The sequence below is a fragment of the Clytia hemisphaerica genome, unplaced genomic scaffold, assembly GCF_902728285.1.
Source record: "Clytia hemisphaerica strain Z4C2 unplaced genomic scaffold, Clytia hemisphaerica genome assembly, whole genome shotgun sequence".
In the NCBI taxonomy this organism is placed as follows: domain Eukaryota; kingdom Metazoa; phylum Cnidaria; class Hydrozoa; order Leptothecata; family Clytiidae; genus Clytia; species Clytia hemisphaerica.
In genome coordinates, this window is record NW_027103917.1 from 3,128,017 (window position 1) to 3,145,151 (window position 17,135).

The 17,135-nt window shown below is 32.6% G+C and overlaps 3 protein-coding genes across 3 annotated transcripts in view; all 3 read right to left on the reverse strand.

The window, feature by feature from the left end:
• LOC136809494 (prolyl 3-hydroxylase OGFOD1-like) overlaps nucleotides 1–17,135 on the reverse strand; it is a 629,446-nt gene that overhangs the window by 158,882 nt on the left and 453,429 nt on the right. The gene's annotated exons all lie outside the window — the stretch shown is intronic.
• Nucleotides 325–10,122, reverse strand: LOC136809497 (cAMP-dependent protein kinase catalytic subunit alpha-like). The gene is made up of 12 exons (XM_067066036.1): nucleotides 10,053–10,122; nucleotides 9,104–9,414; nucleotides 8,638–8,699; nucleotides 8,254–8,382; nucleotides 7,724–7,822; nucleotides 6,848–6,930; nucleotides 6,382–6,459; nucleotides 5,624–5,672; nucleotides 5,010–5,105; nucleotides 4,441–4,563; nucleotides 3,819–3,983; nucleotides 325–2,470 (listed from the first exon to the last, which is right to left on the reverse strand). Exons 2-12 carry the CDS (start codon nucleotides 9,132–9,134, stop codon nucleotides 2,345–2,347), a joined length of 1,041 nt encoding a protein of 346 aa, XP_066922137.1. The 5' UTR covers nucleotides 9,135–9,414; nucleotides 10,053–10,122; the 3' UTR covers nucleotides 325–2,344.
• On the reverse strand, nucleotides 14,425–15,192 carry LOC136809536 (uncharacterized). Its single transcript, XM_067066076.1, has one exon. It carries the CDS (start codon nucleotides 15,190–15,192, stop codon nucleotides 14,425–14,427), a length of 768 nt encoding a protein of 255 aa, XP_066922177.1.

The window sequence follows — 17,135 nt, forward strand, 5'->3', positions numbered from 1 at the left end:
AAAAGTGGACGTGATACGATGATACAATAATGTTTTATAATTTTGGACAGCAACAAAATATGACCTATACAATTTTTCAAAAACAAAAATATTAAAAATAAAAAAACCAAAAAAAAAAACAGACAAAAAATCAATCTAAAAAGTCGCAAAAATTATAATTTTTTTTAGAATATTAGAATTTTGTATACAAAATATTATTTTTCTATTTCACGTTAACCTTTCAAAGTAAAGGCGCTTACTGGCGCTATGACTGGTTTAACAGAAAGTCACGATAAAAAATATATTTGCCATATTATTTCATGCCAAACGCAATTAACTTTTCAATACAAACATTTGATTTTCATTTAATTTTAATACACTGAAAATAATTTTTTTTGCACGAAATACAAAACTAGAGATACCTTGATATGAACCTACAATGTTAAAATATTAGCAATACGGGTTTAAACCCCCAAAACTGGTAAAATTAGTTATATAGTAAAATATCTAGCTGAATTTTGCGTTGATTAACTTTCAAATCCTTTTCAAGAGTCTTTTGGTTGAAAGCATATAATGAAAACACTAGCTTGATCAAAAAAGTAATTATCGTACAGAAAAGTTCATTAATTGTTATGCTCACAAAAACACACAAAAATTAAATTATGTATAAAAAACATACTTTGGGTGCTAAAACATGCCGTGATCCTTTTAGCTTTCTGAATTCTAGGCCTTATGAAGATCTCTTTGCTTGAAATGACTATTGAATGCAAAGAAGCTTAGGAGTTGCCTCTTAGAAGCGATTCCCTTGAATTGGATGGAGAACAAAGCCACCTATTTCCAACCTAGATTTTCATTGCTACAGTACACGATATTTTTTATAAGAACGCAAGGCTGAAAATTGGCCAAAACCTAAGAACAAATAAAGAACATTCTGAGCCTCAGATTTCGATACTACTAAGAAAGTAATGGCTTTAACAGATTTTAAACCCTTATTAAGAATATCGTAAGAACATTTAAGCCTAAAAATTTCAAAAGATTAAGAACAGCTCAGCTAAAATTTACTGGTTCTTAAATTCAATTGAACACACTACGTATGAAATCCCACGGCGGAAAATTAGCAAGCTAAAAATACTCTCATCTACTACCTATTAAAAACTATATAATATGATAAATTGAGGCTAAAGAGATTTGCACCATTGAGTTTCAAGCCCGAAGGGCTAGAGGCGAGACTCCTGGATGGGAAATGAAGATAATTTACAATCCAGAACACCCACGCGTAGTTTTTACACAAACGCCGAATTGAAACTATCTATCGCTAGATTTCCAAAAAAGTAGTCCTCCAAAACAAAGAGGAACCGCGTTCTATGCGCGTTTTGGATGGGAAATAAGTAGCTTCAGTATCTCTTGCCGAGAAAGCCCTTCGGGCTTGAAACTCAATGATTTGCATCGAAACAAAAGAGATCCCCAGTGAATATACAGTTGACAATCTCTAATTCGACGTCCATCCTTTATTCGATGTGCTCCAGTAAATACTGAAAGTTAGCGTCAACAATAAACTCTCATAAATGAAACGATGCTCTACTATTCGACACGTTCCCTTATTTGATGAAAATTCTATTCCCCCTTGGGACCACGGTAAAGTGACTTATTTAGAGGCTCTGATAGAAGGTAATTTTCTGATTTTCAGTACCATTAGATTTCCTAAAACAAGTGCTTTCAATCAAGGTTTTTAAAATTCGTAACCAATTTGATTTACTTTTAACAGCAATGTTCTAATAATCTAAAGAAACAATTACAGTTCCCTTCCTCTAATTCGATCTTCTTTTTTTTTCGATTTAGAGAAAGATTCGAATTATAGAGAGTATTTTACACCACTTTTCCACTGAGGGGACCAATATTTTAGTTCGAATTACAGAAAAAATCAAATTATAGAGGTTCGAATTAGAGAGAGCTGACTGTAATAACAAAACTATTCAAAAACCATTCCCTCCAAACAAACTCACATCCCTTCCGTCAGGTCAAATAACTTATTTCAAAAATCATTTTCAAATTTATCTAAAATCGTCCATTGAATCTTACGACGAAATCATAACGCCCAAAACAACGCCCATCAAAAAGATCTGCAACGCCCGATTTGATAAATCAATGTTGAGATACCATTCGGCTGGGTATTTCCTCCATCGATTATCGATAAGTCCACAAACCATCGATTCTCATCGATTCCGACATGGCGAGACTGTCTCTATAGATTATTGTGGTGTGTGATTAGTTACGTGTTACGAAGTGTGGGGAAGGAACTTCCATTGGTCAATCAAATCTACACTAGAACACCACGGGTCGAGTATAATCATTGGTGTCTTCTATTTTAAAAATCAGCAAACTCTCGTACGCATTTCTCATTGTTAGAAATACGTAATGCTTCTTCTTCGTAATCGTCAAAGTTGCTTGGATCACCAGGTCCACGGCACGGTGGAATAAATGGTGCTTCGAGCTGCAACGAAAAGAATAATAAGAAGTAAATATTGTAGACTGAAGTTGTTTTTAGTTAGTGTAATATTGGTGTTATATGCATTGAGTTTAAAAGCCCGAATGGTTAGAGTAGAATCTCTAACTTTTTCCAGGCGAGAAAAAGTGAAGCCACTTATTTCCCATCTAGAACGCGCCGTAATCATGACGAAGAATTGTATCTAGCGGTTCCATGTAAAACTGAGGGGGCCACTTTTTTAGTTTGAATAACATGAAGGTCCATGCTATGAAGCTTTGACTGTACACGTTACAGTAGCAGCAAATGTGTCTTTTATCAAAAGGGTTCGAAAACAAATGGCTTAACATGACGCCACAGCCAGATGCTGGGCAATATCCGGTCTCTAATAATCGTCGTGCAAGTTTAAGAGAAGCATGTAGTCTATTCATGATATGCCAAGTTAAGATTACGTCATTTTTCATATCGGCAACACCTGAAAAAGCCTAGTCGACTAATTCAGACATAGTAGAAATAAAGCAAAAAGTAATGGAGGGAATAATTTCCAGTCGTTTATACAAACTAAATCCCGTAACAATAATCGTATTCTCATATAACGCCTATACTACTACTTATAATGCGTGTAATACAGTAGTATAGGCATTCTATGATAATACGATTATTGTTACGGAATTTAGTTTGTATAAACTAAAATTGTTCCCTCCATTACATTTTGCTTTATTTCTACTATGTCTAAATTTGTTGCCTAGCTTGCAAGATTATGTATAGATTTCAAAAAAAAAGTTCCGTCGGTCGCCTGTCGTGTCTCTGACATCGAAGTGAGGCAAGGTCAATTTTTTTCATTGCGAGATGGACTTCAGAGCTTAGGGTTTTGAAAGATATCTTTTATGATATAGAAAGAAGGCGCGCCACTGTCAGCACAAAGGAGAATAAGAAAGAATTTCAGAAAAATTTGTGCTCGCCTGGCGCATCAAAAAGGGGGAGAAAGTTGTTCTGTCTCCAAAATTCTGTGTAAGCAAATTGTGGGAGATGTACACCCCCTTCTCACAGACCCGGTAGGATTTTTTCAACCAGTGGGGAGAAAAATGACTGACTGAAACTTGATGGGGATTGATATTCCCATATTTTTTATGGCTGGGAATTTCAATTATTTTGTTTTCAAGTCAGAAAATTCGGTGGGGATGGGTAAAATAGCATAATATGTTGCAGTGAGGATTAGTTTATTTGATTATTTTCAGTGGGACAAAAATTGGAGGATAATCTTCCAACGGTGACGATATTTTGGCCAATTTTTCCAGTAGAAGGGGTCCCAGTGGGTCTGTGAGAAGGGGGTAGATGTTAAATGAGGTATGATTACCTTTCGATTATAAATATGTAGCCAATTAGTTGAAGAGAACCATTTACAATTTTTGATATCTGCAACACCATTCTTCAGGTTACCATACCGTTTGGTTAGATCGACCTGCAGTAGTGCTTTTAATAAGTCTTTTAAATCGTGACTGAAATGCGACGGACATCGCATCTGTAGAGAAAAAAAGAGGGAAAAAGATGATAAATTTGTAGAAAGCTAGTTAATTCGACTATAAACCCTTAACGTCGCGGTAAGCTTTTGAGGAACTGGTCACGTACTTTTATATACTCTTGATCAAGCTATATCCACGATCTTTGATCAGAGTTTTTAGAAAAGTTGTATCCTGATGGTGGCACTACTCGATATTCGTAATTCAACGAAACCATCATTTTAAGGGGAACGTTTAAATTTTTCTTCAATATTGATCATTTTTGCTCGAATTCTCGAACATTCTCTCTGTCCAATCTTAAAAGCCTCATTTTTTCCGAACGCACGATTGCTTTCAGATCGAGTGCCCCTAGATAAAATTCCGTTAGAGGCTCTTTATAAGTAATGATTTTAGAGGCTCTTGACAAGTTTTTGTACTAAAAGTCTTAAATCACGCAAAAGCATCGGTAAAGACACTGACCTTTCCTGACACGATTTTTTCGTAGATTTGAATAGGTTGGTCTGCAAAGAATGGTGGGTAACCAGCAGCCATTTCGTAAATGAGGACACCCAACGCCCACCAATCGACTGCTTTATTATAACCCTGAAAAAGAGGAAAATTATGTATAAAGTTTACTATCTCTAATTCAAACTTCAAGGGACCAAGAATTTTCTTCGAATTAGAGAAAAATTCGAATTACCGAAAGTATTTTATACTAATTTCTAGCTGAGGGGACAAATATTTTAGTTCGAATAATAGAAATATTCGAATGATAGAGAGTTGACTTCAGATTGAAAAAAAAAAAAAAAAACGGAATAGAAAATAGAATCTTCAGGGTTTAGGGTGAACTATAAATTATTCTAGAAAAATCCACATTTATTTCAAAAGGATGCCATTTCCAAAATTTCTCAAAATTCTAAAATGAAATTAACAATTCACGAGTATCCGGGGGCGCCTTATAAAGTTTGTTTTCCAATGTGCTCCAAAGGCTTTATTTCACAATCATATGATTCAATTACTGGAATCAATAAAACTCAATATTGTTATACCTTGCTAAGAATAATTTCAGGAGCTAGATATTCTGGTGTTCCACACAACGTCCAAGTTCTTCCTTTGACTTTTTTTGCGAACCCAAAATCTGTAATCTAAAATGTAATTTAGCAATCATTACATGTCGACATTTTACCTGCATAGTCCAGTAATCGATTGTTTTCACGATGTTCATGGCCAGCCAAATCAACTATCTATGAACTGTACAGAACATTGAAAGACTATCCAGTCATTCATTTATATACTTTCTCATTCATTGGCTGGCAAACACGTGAAATACTTTTATATAATTAAAAGCTTTCAAAGATTTGACTTATTTAGGCCTTAAACTTTGACTAGAGATTTTTTTGAAAGTTTACCAATTTGATAGAGTTAAGCTTTAAAAAAAAGCCTTGATTCTGTTTGTAAAATACGTCGGGGGTATTTTAAGACATTTTTTCATTATCATTCAAGTGGGTCTGAGTCCACATTTAAATAATTAGAAGACCAATGAAGCAAAAACAAATTGCACTTTGTACTCCTTCAAATTACACAATGGTGTAGACGAGTTACTACCGTTTTAAATAAGTGGGACCACTCTGTCGAATAAAGTAGTTTGACCAATGTATAATACCTTGATATATCCTTGCTGGTCGATTAATAAATTTTCTGGTTTTAAATCCCTAAAATAAGAATAAAATTACGATTATATCATGAAACGAATCATCCAAACCTGAAAAATCGGGTTGCCCAGAGGGAAAAACTAGCTCTTTAATAAGCAATACCGAAAAAATTTAAATGATGGGGAAAAAAGTATTGTTCCAAAGGACAATACCAAAAGATTTGTGAAAAGTCTTCTCCCATACTCAAGTATTATCAGATTGCACGTCATATCTATATTATCAGATTGCACGTCATATCTATGCTCTTGGATACCGTAAGTTGGTCTAATGTCGACATCCGTCTTCTAATTTCGACATCCTTCTTTATAGATAGGAATAATAAGAAGGTCGAAATCACTGATAGACTAAAGATTTTTCCTCTAATCACGCTAATCAAAGTCAATCAGCGATTCCGACCTTCCCCAGTTTCTATTGTTCCTATCTCTAAAGAAGGGTGTCGAAATTAGAAGACGGATGTCGACATTAGACCAACTTACGGTAACAATCCTTATACAGTTGATGCTCCCTAATTTCAAAGGGATTGTATTTTCATCGAATAAGGGAGCGTGTTAAATAGTAAACCATCGTTTATGAGAGTTTCTTGTTGACGGCGACTTTCAACATTATCGAATAATGAAGCATATCGAATAGTTCTATGTCGAACTAGAGAGCGCCAATTATACTATCTGTATGACTCCAATATGACGATGAAATAAACTCTAGGCATTACCTATATATTAGATCTAAATGATGTAAATATTCGAACGCCAGTACGATTTGTGCAGCATAAAACCTTGAGTGTGGTTCACTAAAAAGTAAGATAAAATATTTTTTCAAGATCAAGAAATTGAACAATAAACAATAACATATACAATGTTAGGTTGAGTATTCTAATAAAAAGGGCTAATAATAAGGGTTTGTTCAAGATATTCTTGTTTAACGTCATTATTTCTCGTTTGACACGAATAAGTTTTAATTTGACTACTGAATTCTTTGTGTCATGAAAATATTTTCCACAATCTAGTTCCGATTCTTCAATTTGGCTGAAATTTGAACCTCGCTGTGACAGCAGAACTTAGAATATCCTAACAAGAAGTAAGACGAAGAGAAGGGGGATAGCTCCCATAAATAAAACTGATTTATACGGGGTCATTTTTTCATTTAAATTTAAATTTTAAACAAAAAAATGTTCTTACCTGAATCTACCGATACGACGCAAGTGAGAGAACATTTCTCCCCCAGGGACAAATTCTAACACCATGTATAAATTTGAATTATCCTGAAAAATATAACGAATGTAAAGTAAATGTAAGTGATTAAGGTCGATACAAGAAATTAAGATAAGAAGATTTATGTGAAAAATATTAAATTAGTCCTGAAAAACCCTCTATATTTTTGTTACATAAGCCATTTCAATGTCGAAATCAATCATGTAAGCAGAACTGATCGCGCTCCCATATCAGGTTCCTGGTGGGTAGAAGTAAAAACACCCAAAATGTTGGCCCTACAGTTGTCACTATAATAGTGTAGTGATCCTGATTACCCATGGTTTCTTTCAGCCCTAAAATGGTCTATATTCAAGAACATTTTAAATTTTGAGATTCTAAATTTTCAAAGATTTTAACAGACCAAGAATCAAATTAAGATTTCACCAGACATATATTAGAAAAGAGCATTGGGTTGAGATTCAATCTAAAGTTCCGGTTTATACATTTTGGAATCATTTCACTTTCACAAAATATCTTATTGCTTTATAATAGGGGAAAATTGGAATTTGGTGCTAGAATCCATAGCTACGGTGTATAGTTAGTATACTACTAAACAAAATAACTTCATTCTTAACTAAGGAGTCATTACATGGTATTTACAGAAAATATGGAGGTACAGTTACGTCCCTCTAATTTGATCTTCAACGGACCAAAGAATCTTCGAATATGAGAAAGGTTCAAATTATTTTTAGAGAGAACATATCAAACTATTTTCCAGCTGAAGGGACTTATGACTTAGTTCAAATTACAGAAAGATTCGAATAATAGAGGTTCGAATTAGCGACAGTTGATTGTGTTACTCACCTTGAAATGAAAGTCAAGGTTTACTAGAAAGGGAAAATCAACAGCTTGTAAAATACGTTTTTCGTTTAGTGTGTGTTCAACTTGTTTCAGCCTCACAACCTGAAATTAAGAGAAATAGTACAATAAGCCTGAAGTTTTTTTGACTTAAAATCCACTTGGCTTGTTCTTGAAAATTAATCAAGAAAATCAAAACCTAGCAAAGTTGCAAATCAATCAGAATTAATTGGTTTTGTGTGCCATAAAAAGAAATATTTTCGCAGTATATGTTTTTTAGGAGCGTATCATGTTCAAAATGAAAACCATAGATGAACTATTTGAAAAACAAAATATTTTAACATTTTACATGGAAAAAATGTTTTGACATTATTTTGATAATTTTTATAAGTCCACAGCCAGGCGACTTGGTTGTCTATTGATTGAACAGAGCATGGAGGCGTTTGGAACTAAAACCTGGAGCCCCTGATTTTTTTAGACGACCTGGTAGTTATTCTGTAAACCATAAAAAATGCAATTTGGATCTTGCATCTTACCTTTTGTTTATCCAAAATCTTCATTGCATAATATTTTTTCGATTCCCTGTGACAACATAACATGACACGCCCAAAAGACCCCGTCCCCAGTGTTTTTAACCGATCAAATTCCTCTAAACTTGCAGTATTCTGTTAAAAAAGAAGAACAAAGTTTGAGTTTTGATAACCAGTCAACCTTCTTCAGTGCAACCTTAGAAAGAGTTTCTAGCCTACAAATTGTACAATGCTTTTAGACAAGAAAATGCTGAGAAAGTCATGGTCACGATTTCTAACAACTTATTAATAATGTCTTCTCTGGAAACCTAAAGCAGATCAGAAGCCTAACAACCTAAAGAGGTTTTTTTTGCAGCATTACCTCAATAAATACAACATACAAAAACAAACCTTTGCTGGGATTTCCCATTTTGCTTTGAAGTCTGTTTGACATTGATTTAGAAAGCCTTTCACTGAAAAACAAAAGAGTTTATTTTCAAATCAGATCCTTCAAAAATGTAAAATTATGTTGAAGCATCCATAGAATTTTGCTCCAATAAAAATGTCAGAGTTTTATGATAAAATTATATAGGTTATGCTAGGCTTTGACTATCCAGGTTTTGCATACTCATGCATACATAAAGGTAAGTAGGAGCATTATTTTCATGGACATTATGAAAGAGCCGAACTAAATTTTATAGTAGAATTAACTATGAATAATCATATCATAATTGTGTGCATTGTTGGCGTGATAGGACAAAATAAGGGTTTTTTCTTGTTTTAAAAGATAGAGTATGCAAATAATTGATTAAATTCTGTCCCATATTTGGCAAATTTGAAGAAATATATGTAAGTTTTTATTTGAAAACCAGCTTACGCCATTTCTCATATTCTTTATCTTTTACCATACTGAAGTCCTCTTTTGGTGGTGAAGTAAATAACTTCTTAGGTGTTGAAATATGTAAAACAAATTCACTTCCAAATTGGTTAATATCTTCAAGCGTAGTAGAATTGTCTTGAATAAATTTTGAACTGTTACTATTGGGTTTTGTTGTACTTGGTAATTGTCTGAAGCTTTTAGATACAGGTGGTTGTTCTTCGTTTTCTTCTTGTGGTTGTTTTTGTTGTGGTGATGGTGAAGTTAAAGGAGCTGTGAGATCAGCAGGTGCTGAAGCTCTTGTTAAACTTCTAAAAAATCAAATGATAGGTCAGCAAATCAGTAGATGCATGTCAAACATGTCTCTAACCTAGGCTAACCTTTCCAGACTGGCTCTAACCTAGGCTAATCTAAAGTTCATTCAAGGCAAGGCACAATGCTTTCAGCCATCTTGGTCAGCTTCCAGCTGTCACTTCTGGCCACTCTGGTACGTTGTTTTTCATGTTTTCTCTCTTTTTGTTTCTTTGTTTGCATTGTGCATTGATTTTTTACCTTAGAAAGACTGATATTCATGACAACCAAATCTATAAGACTTTTTCGAAGGTTTTGGCAAAAAAAGCAACACAAAAAAGAAATGGTTATGATGAAAAATCATAGGTCAAAATGTCAGGTTGAAATTGTAAGTAATGTGAAAAAAAAGAAAGCCAGTCAGCAGAAACGAACAGTAATCTTATATGCCTAACAAACAGGGGATCAGGAACAAGGGTAACATAAGAAATAAAATCGGGTTAAATAAGTACAAATTGTGGGCAATGTTCTATTCACATAATAATTTCCAAAAATTGTAAACAAAGATTTGACTTAGTTTCAGACAAAATGCAATCATCAGATTGGAATCAAACTATTCTGAAGAAATAAATTTGTATTATTAGTTTATATATACACTTACGATGCACATCCAATACTTGTAATGTGTTATTGATCTACAATAATTTTTTTTTCAATAATAAACTCTAAAAGAAACAAAAAAGTAAGTTAAAATCAACTAATATTTAGCTATTGCTCAGTGTTACTCCTAGAAGCTTGCTTTTTAACAAAATTATATTAATCTTGTCTTATATTGACTTATATCTAAAATGCTGAACAAAGTTACATCAGCCATCTTTAATATTTAAAAAAGGCGTACCAGCATTTAGAGTAATAGATCTAATTCACATCAGAATATTTGTGATTTTGCACTGACATCTGACAAAACTGGTTTCATTGCAAATACCTATTTTCTAAAAACTCTGATCAAACAATTTAGTTGTGCATTTGCACCAGGAAATTTTCATTGTTTATACTTATACAATGTGTAATATTGCTCAAAAAATCCTTGCATGGTTATGCTTGGCACAGATGCAAGACAGCCATACTGTATACTTTATGGAACCTATAAAATCTTTGTCCAACATTTTTTTATTTCACTATAAAGCCTATAAACAACAAAAATATCTAACTAACTAACCTAGTCAGGCTTAAGCTTACACATCTGTTTTTTAATGTCTAATACAAAAAATAAAAGAATTATACAAAATACTATAAAGATGTAATGCTTTAAATGTCTAGAAAACTCCATGATAAAAAAGCTTACTAATAAATGAGACATTTTCCAGGCTGCTGTTTACTATCTCCATGATAATAACTGATTATGTTTTATTTATAGAAAGATAAAAAATGTACACTTCAAAAAGTCTGATATCAACATATTCATCATACTCTATAATATAAAAGACATCAATTTTATTATCAGACACATACAAAAGGAACATCAAAAATACAATTTTGACATTTTTATCAAAAGACTTCTCTCTAAATAACAAAAAGAGTAATTTTGATGTTGTAATGATCACAAAGTTTCAAGTTCTATATAACAAAAATAGCATATGAAATGATCTATAATCAGTAAACGTAAACTATAAAATCCTATTTTTATGACTTCATGTAAACATTATCTAATTACTATAAACAGATCTTTTGTTGTTTATTTGTAAACAAAAACATGATGACTTTTCCATAAGCAAATTTAAACCTTGTAAGAAATGTAACATAAGATAAAGATGCTTAAATTAAAAAAAAGGAGTGAGTTTGATGGGTTTCTAGGACAGAAACAAAATTATTTCATAAGAAATAATAAAAGACAACAATAACCTAAAATACTTTTCCACAAGCAAATTAAACATGTAAGAAATGTAAAATACCATAAAAGATACTAACATTTAAATGATTTGGGTCACAAGGCACAAATAAAATTAACTTATATTCTATAAGGAATAAAACAAGACAACAGTTAAAGTTAAGAATTTAAGAGTGCTGAGTCAAGTCAAGATTACACTTTGAAGCCCTTATCGAAAGTCTTAACTAACTAAAATTGATTGTCATCAGGAAAGCAAGCAAATATGAAAAAAAAACACCTTTTCAATTATTAAGATATAGTCTTCCCAGAGTTTTATTTTTAGGACTTTTTTTTTCTTTTTCAACAATAATTTTTCATTATCATTATTTCTTTTCAAGAGAGATTAGTTAACATTTTGTACAAAGAAATTCTCGATGAATAAAAGTAGAGGAGTGACTGGGAAGAAGTTAGTCTAAGTTTATAGAAATAGCTGAATAACTGATAAGCTTTTCTTTCCCCCTCTTTTCATATAATAATAATTGGTTTCATTGAAAATGTTTTTTCTATATAAAGTACACTGTAATTTATAAATTTCAACAAATTTATAATATAACTCCTATAAATAGAAAATTTTCAATCATTTGCAAAAAAATGAAATTAATACATGCAAGCATATTTACTGTTCCAAAAGCTCAAACATTTAAAATAAAGGTATTATGTATCCTAAAATAATCCCACCATTAAACAAGCAACATGCTGAATGGACCTACCTGATGATGAAAGTTAGTTAGCAATGCGAAAAGAAAAATGAAAAAAATCAGTCAGAAAATATAGCATTTAGCGAAAATACACAACACAATAAATTCATCATTGATTGTTGATGGGGGGAGAGAGAAGGGTTGTAGGGAAAAAATAAATAGGAAGTTCTGGTCGCAAAAATCAGTTTTATTGACAATTGAATCATGCTTGATGGTGAGCATTGTTATCAATAATGTTTTTGTGTGAAAAACATAGAAATACAAGGAAAAAATCCAATGGAAATCTGCAAAAACGGCGATTTCCAGTAACCTGAAAAATTTTTTTCTCAAAAATCGAACTCAGCCATTTTTTGAGCATTGCTAATACGCATCTTTCTGCAAAAAATCAGAAAAAACTAAAAATGAAAATTAAAAATTCGAGAAAAAGTCAAAAAACCGGTTTTCCGGCATATTTCCAGCCTTTTCGGCCGGAAAAAAATGTTTTTCGAAAATCAGGCTCCGTCACATTTTAGGTATTGTCATATTGCATCAGTGTGAAAATTTCATAAAAATATATAAAGTGCAGCTCGAGAAATTCAAGAAATACTGTCTTTCCGGCGAAAAAAGGTTGTTCCGGCGACTTTTAAAATAGTTCCGGCTTCAAAAATCAATTTTATTGAAAATTGAAACATGCTTGATGGTGGGCATTGCTATTGATAATGTTTTTGAATGAAAAAACAACCAATTATATGGAAAAGTCTAATGAAAATCTAGAAAAACGGCGATTTCCGGCATTTTTCTGGCATTTTCCGCCGGAAAAAATTTTTTCTTAAAAATCGGACTCGGCCATGTTTTGGGCATTGTTAATACGCATCTTTGAGCAAAAAATCAGAAAAAACTAATGATGAAATCTCGAGAAAATGCCAAAAAACCAGTTTTTCCGGCATATTTCCGGCATTTTCGGCCGGAAATGAATTTTTTCGAAAATCGGGCTCCGTCACAATTTAGGTATTGACATTTTGCATCAGTGTGCAAAATTTCATGAAAAAATATAAAGTACAGCTCAAGAAATTCAAGAAATACCGTTTTTCCGGCGAAAATCGGCTGTTCCGGCGATTTTTAGAAAGTTCCGGCTTCAAAAATCAATTTTATTGAAAATTGAAACATGCTTGATGGTGGGCATTGCTATTAATAATCTTTTTGAATGAAAAAACAACCAATTATATGGAAAAGTCCAATGAAAATCCAGAAAAACGGCAATTTCCGGCATATTTCCGGCATTTTCGGCCGGAAAAAATTTTTTCTCAAAAATCGGACTAGACCATGTTTTGGGCATTGTTAATACGCATCTTTGAGCAAAAAATCAGAAAAAACTAATGATGAAATCTCGAGAAAATGCCGAAAAACCAGTTTTTCCGGCATTTTTCCGCCATTTTCGGCCGGAAAAATTTTTTTTTCGAAAATCGGGCTCCGTCACATTTTGGGCATTGCCATTTTGCATCATTGTGCAAAAAATTAGAAAAAACTAATGAGCCGATCCCGAGAAAAGCTGGCAACAGACGAACGAACGAACGAACGGACGAACGGACGACCGAACGAACGGACAAGGGTTAATTTAAAGGACTACCTTAGGTAGGTCCAAAAAAACGAAGTTTCTATAAAAAAAAAACACAAAAATTTGAATTGAAGTTTTTTGCAGGAACGACATCAATCAATGATAAGCTAAAAACTGCATCATCATTTCAGATTTTATAACAATTTTGAAACGAAATACATAATACAAAAAAAATGTCAATAAGAATTGGAATCTCAAAAATTCCAAATGAAAACGACACTTTATCATATACCAGAAAATTATAATTTGAATCATTTATTCTCTTATTCTCTCTTTTCACATATTTTCTTCACAAGTTATATTTCACTTGTTGAAATATTGTATTGTGTTGACAAAAGTAACAAAACTAGCCTTATGATACCTGATAAGGTCTGCAGGCTGCTGAACTGTATTAAAATGAAAAAGCAAAAAATATCTGCAGTCTGATTGATTTTAAGATACAATATATCTTACTTTTAAAAGTTATAATGGTGGTACTAAAAGATGCTGTCCCATTGAAGTGACAGCAGCAATCAAAAGGTCATCAAAAGGTCACTTTTCTAAACAACGTATCCTGTGCCTCTTTTTTTTAAGATAAAAAGTATTATTTTGGTCGCAAAATAAACCAGTTATCAGACAAAAGCTGTAGTTCTGAAATATTTTTTTTAAGAATCTTAGGTAGAAAGAGGTAAACTAAAATTTGCCTTTCTCAAAAAATAAACCTTTTTCTTATTTGGTATTACAGGCAGTGGAACCTGTTTAAATTCTATCAATTATTTAAATCAGTCTTGTCTTAGAGTTTATTGAAAATTGGAAATTCATCTAATAGTAAAAACTATCTTTTGCAATACCCAAAGAAATATGTTTGTTTGTATGTAACCTTGCCATTTTCATCATGAAGACATGATGTATCTTCAGTCTCACAGAGTTTACGAAAATCAGCTAATACAGTGTCGTAGTCTGCAACATGAACTGAGCAGGCAAACCAGCGAAGATAATAATCTAAACTGGGTAGTGTTATACAGATATCCTTTTCAATTATGTCTACATGATTGAAACCAGATTTATTTGCAAGCTCTTCCAATTCTTCTCTGCTTGATGGATGATAATGATTCATCAAAAAATCCACATTAGGTAGTTTCCCTGCAATTGGGCCAATGTTTAAAGTATTGTTTTTGACAGTGTTGAAAGCAAACATGCCATCCTGTTTCAAGCTGTCAAAAATGCTTTGGAAAGTTGGAAGCTTTTCTTCTGGTGGTATCCAGTGCAATACAGTGGAGGACATTGCCAAATCAAAATCTTTCCCATATGTTGAGCTTTCTTTACCATAAGCTGTGTGAAACTCAAGATGTTTGATATCATGAGTTTTCGTAGCACTCTCAATTCTATCCATCATTGGGTCCGTGGCAATAACTTTTCCATTGTCACCAACAAAGTTTGCAAGTTTTACACTATTATTTCCAGTTCCACATCCAACATCAATTATTTTCCAACCATTTTCAAATGTGATTTTTGATATCAATGTGTCAAAAGTCTTTTCTTGAATCAGCTGGCTAAGGTCTTGGTACTCGGAAACTCCTTCAACAGTTTGACTCAAGACCATGTTTGTTTATCAATGAAAACCCAAACAGGATATAATAATAATCTATTCAATAGCTAAAGCATTGTAAATAATTATACCAGACCCTATTACTCAACTTTCCAAACCACTTTTTTACTCAAACTTACTCGAACAAGTAAAGTTCAAGTAAACCAATTACTCAAACTCACACAAAATTTTTCAAAAACATAAGTTTGAGTAATTTAGCAAAACTTACTCGAACTTTGAATTCTAAGGTATATTTAAAAGTTTGAGTAAAGTTCGAGTAAGTTTGAGTAAGTTTGAAAATTAAAAATCTGCCAATTTTAGTTCAACCATGGTGTACTATCTCATAAAATAAGAAAATTTAATTTCTTTTTGCTCCAAAATAGAAGGAAATTTGGTCAAAATTTTCCCAGTAATGCTAAATCCACAGAATGGACGCTATTGTTTCTCGAACTAATTGAACTTTTCTTCAATCAAACTTCTCCAACTAATTGAACTTCTTGAACTCCTTGCAAATTCTTAAAAATTTCCAAAAGTTCAAGTTCAAGGAATTACTTGAACTTTACTTGTTTGAGTAACTTTGAGTACAGTATTTCGATTCTCCCACTGTTCGAGTAATGGGGTCTGGATTATACATCCTAACAATAGATAGATTAATAAGCCTGAAATTTCCACTTTTCCAATTAGAAGCTGCTGCTATTGTCACAATAGCAGCACAATTTGTACCATCAATCAGCTTTCACTTGAGACTAGGACTAGCTTTCTATGGTATATGGAAAGTTATCATTGATACTTTCTGACTGCTGTATAATGAATCTGTAATAAGATCATCTTTTAAATCTTTTAACATTTTTACTTGGTGAAGAAGAACCTATAGTGAGGTCAGGTAGCACATAAAAACGTAAGAATACTTCAGATGGTGATAAAAGCATGAAATTTAGCACAGATGATCCTTAGAGGGTCTAAAACTTAATTTTAAACAGTAACACCAAATTTTGCCACCTGGCCACCTGCTAGATGACGTCATCAGGTGGCTGGGCCAAAAATCATTTTTTTGAAAATATTCAAAATCTGATGGTTCCAGCGGAAAGAGCATGAAATGCTGATAAAAATTGAGGTATAAAACATGCCTTGGAAATCTTCCTATCAAAAGTTATGGAGGTTGAAAGTTTTTTGATGACGTCATCATAAGCCTTTCCAGGCAAAACTTAAAAACCTCGTAATTTTGGTACAAATTGACCAAATTTCATGTTTTATACATCAATTCATAATCACCATCTGAAGTATTTTTGTGCTAACAGACCTCACTACTAGAAGAACTTCTCTTTATTTTAAAATAACTTTTGCCCAATGAGACGGAAAGTCATTGATAAAGGTGAGAGTTTTCCACATCAAGGAAGGTTCAAAATAAAATAAAATGGAGAAAGCAATATAACCTGTCCTTACGCTCAATGGCCAAATATAAAAAACCTTACAAACATCAAAACTAAGCAACTGAAATGTCACATAGAACCCTTTATATACAACATTCCCTTTGTAATGTCAAAGTGAAATAAAAGAATCTCAAAGGATTACCCATTTCAGAAGACAGAAAAACACTTTACCCAGCTTTATCTTGAACAATCTTCACCTGAAATCCTGGCAATAAAAAACATTTTGCTAAATGAAAGATAACAAAATATTTTCTTTTATGTTGTTTCACAATTTTCAAACACCTGACATTTTTTCCCTTAAAAAGTCAATAAAAAGTCAAGAAATATTTGCAGATTCAGAATCTTATCTTTAAAAGCATTTTCTTTTGCCAAAAAAAGAAATAATTTCTGTTTTTTGACTAAAACTCCATGACAAAGGAACCAAGCAAGCCAAATCAAATTGTCAAGCCAACCAAATCTAAATTTCAATTGAAAAATTCTAGGTAATATTTTATTGGTTCCATTCAACATAACAACCAAGATTGTTGG

Bases quoted from the DNA above. Each gene is read 5' to 3' on its own strand.
- LOC136809497 (XM_067066036.1), bottom strand. From the start codon at position 9,134: ATGGTAAAAGATAAAGAATATGAGAAATGGC. The intron at 8,700-9,103 runs GTAAGCTGGTTT...TTTGTTTTTCAG, and splicing joins TAAAGAATATGAGAAATGGC to TGAAAGGCTTTCTAAATCAA. The intron at 5,673-6,381 runs GTAATGCCTAGA...TTCTTATTTTAG, and splicing joins CATTTAGATCTAATATATAG to GGATTTAAAACCAGAAAATT.
- LOC136809536 (XM_067066076.1), bottom strand. From the start codon at position 15,192: ATGGTCTTGAGTCAAACTGTTGAAGGAGTTTCCGAGTACCAAGACCTT.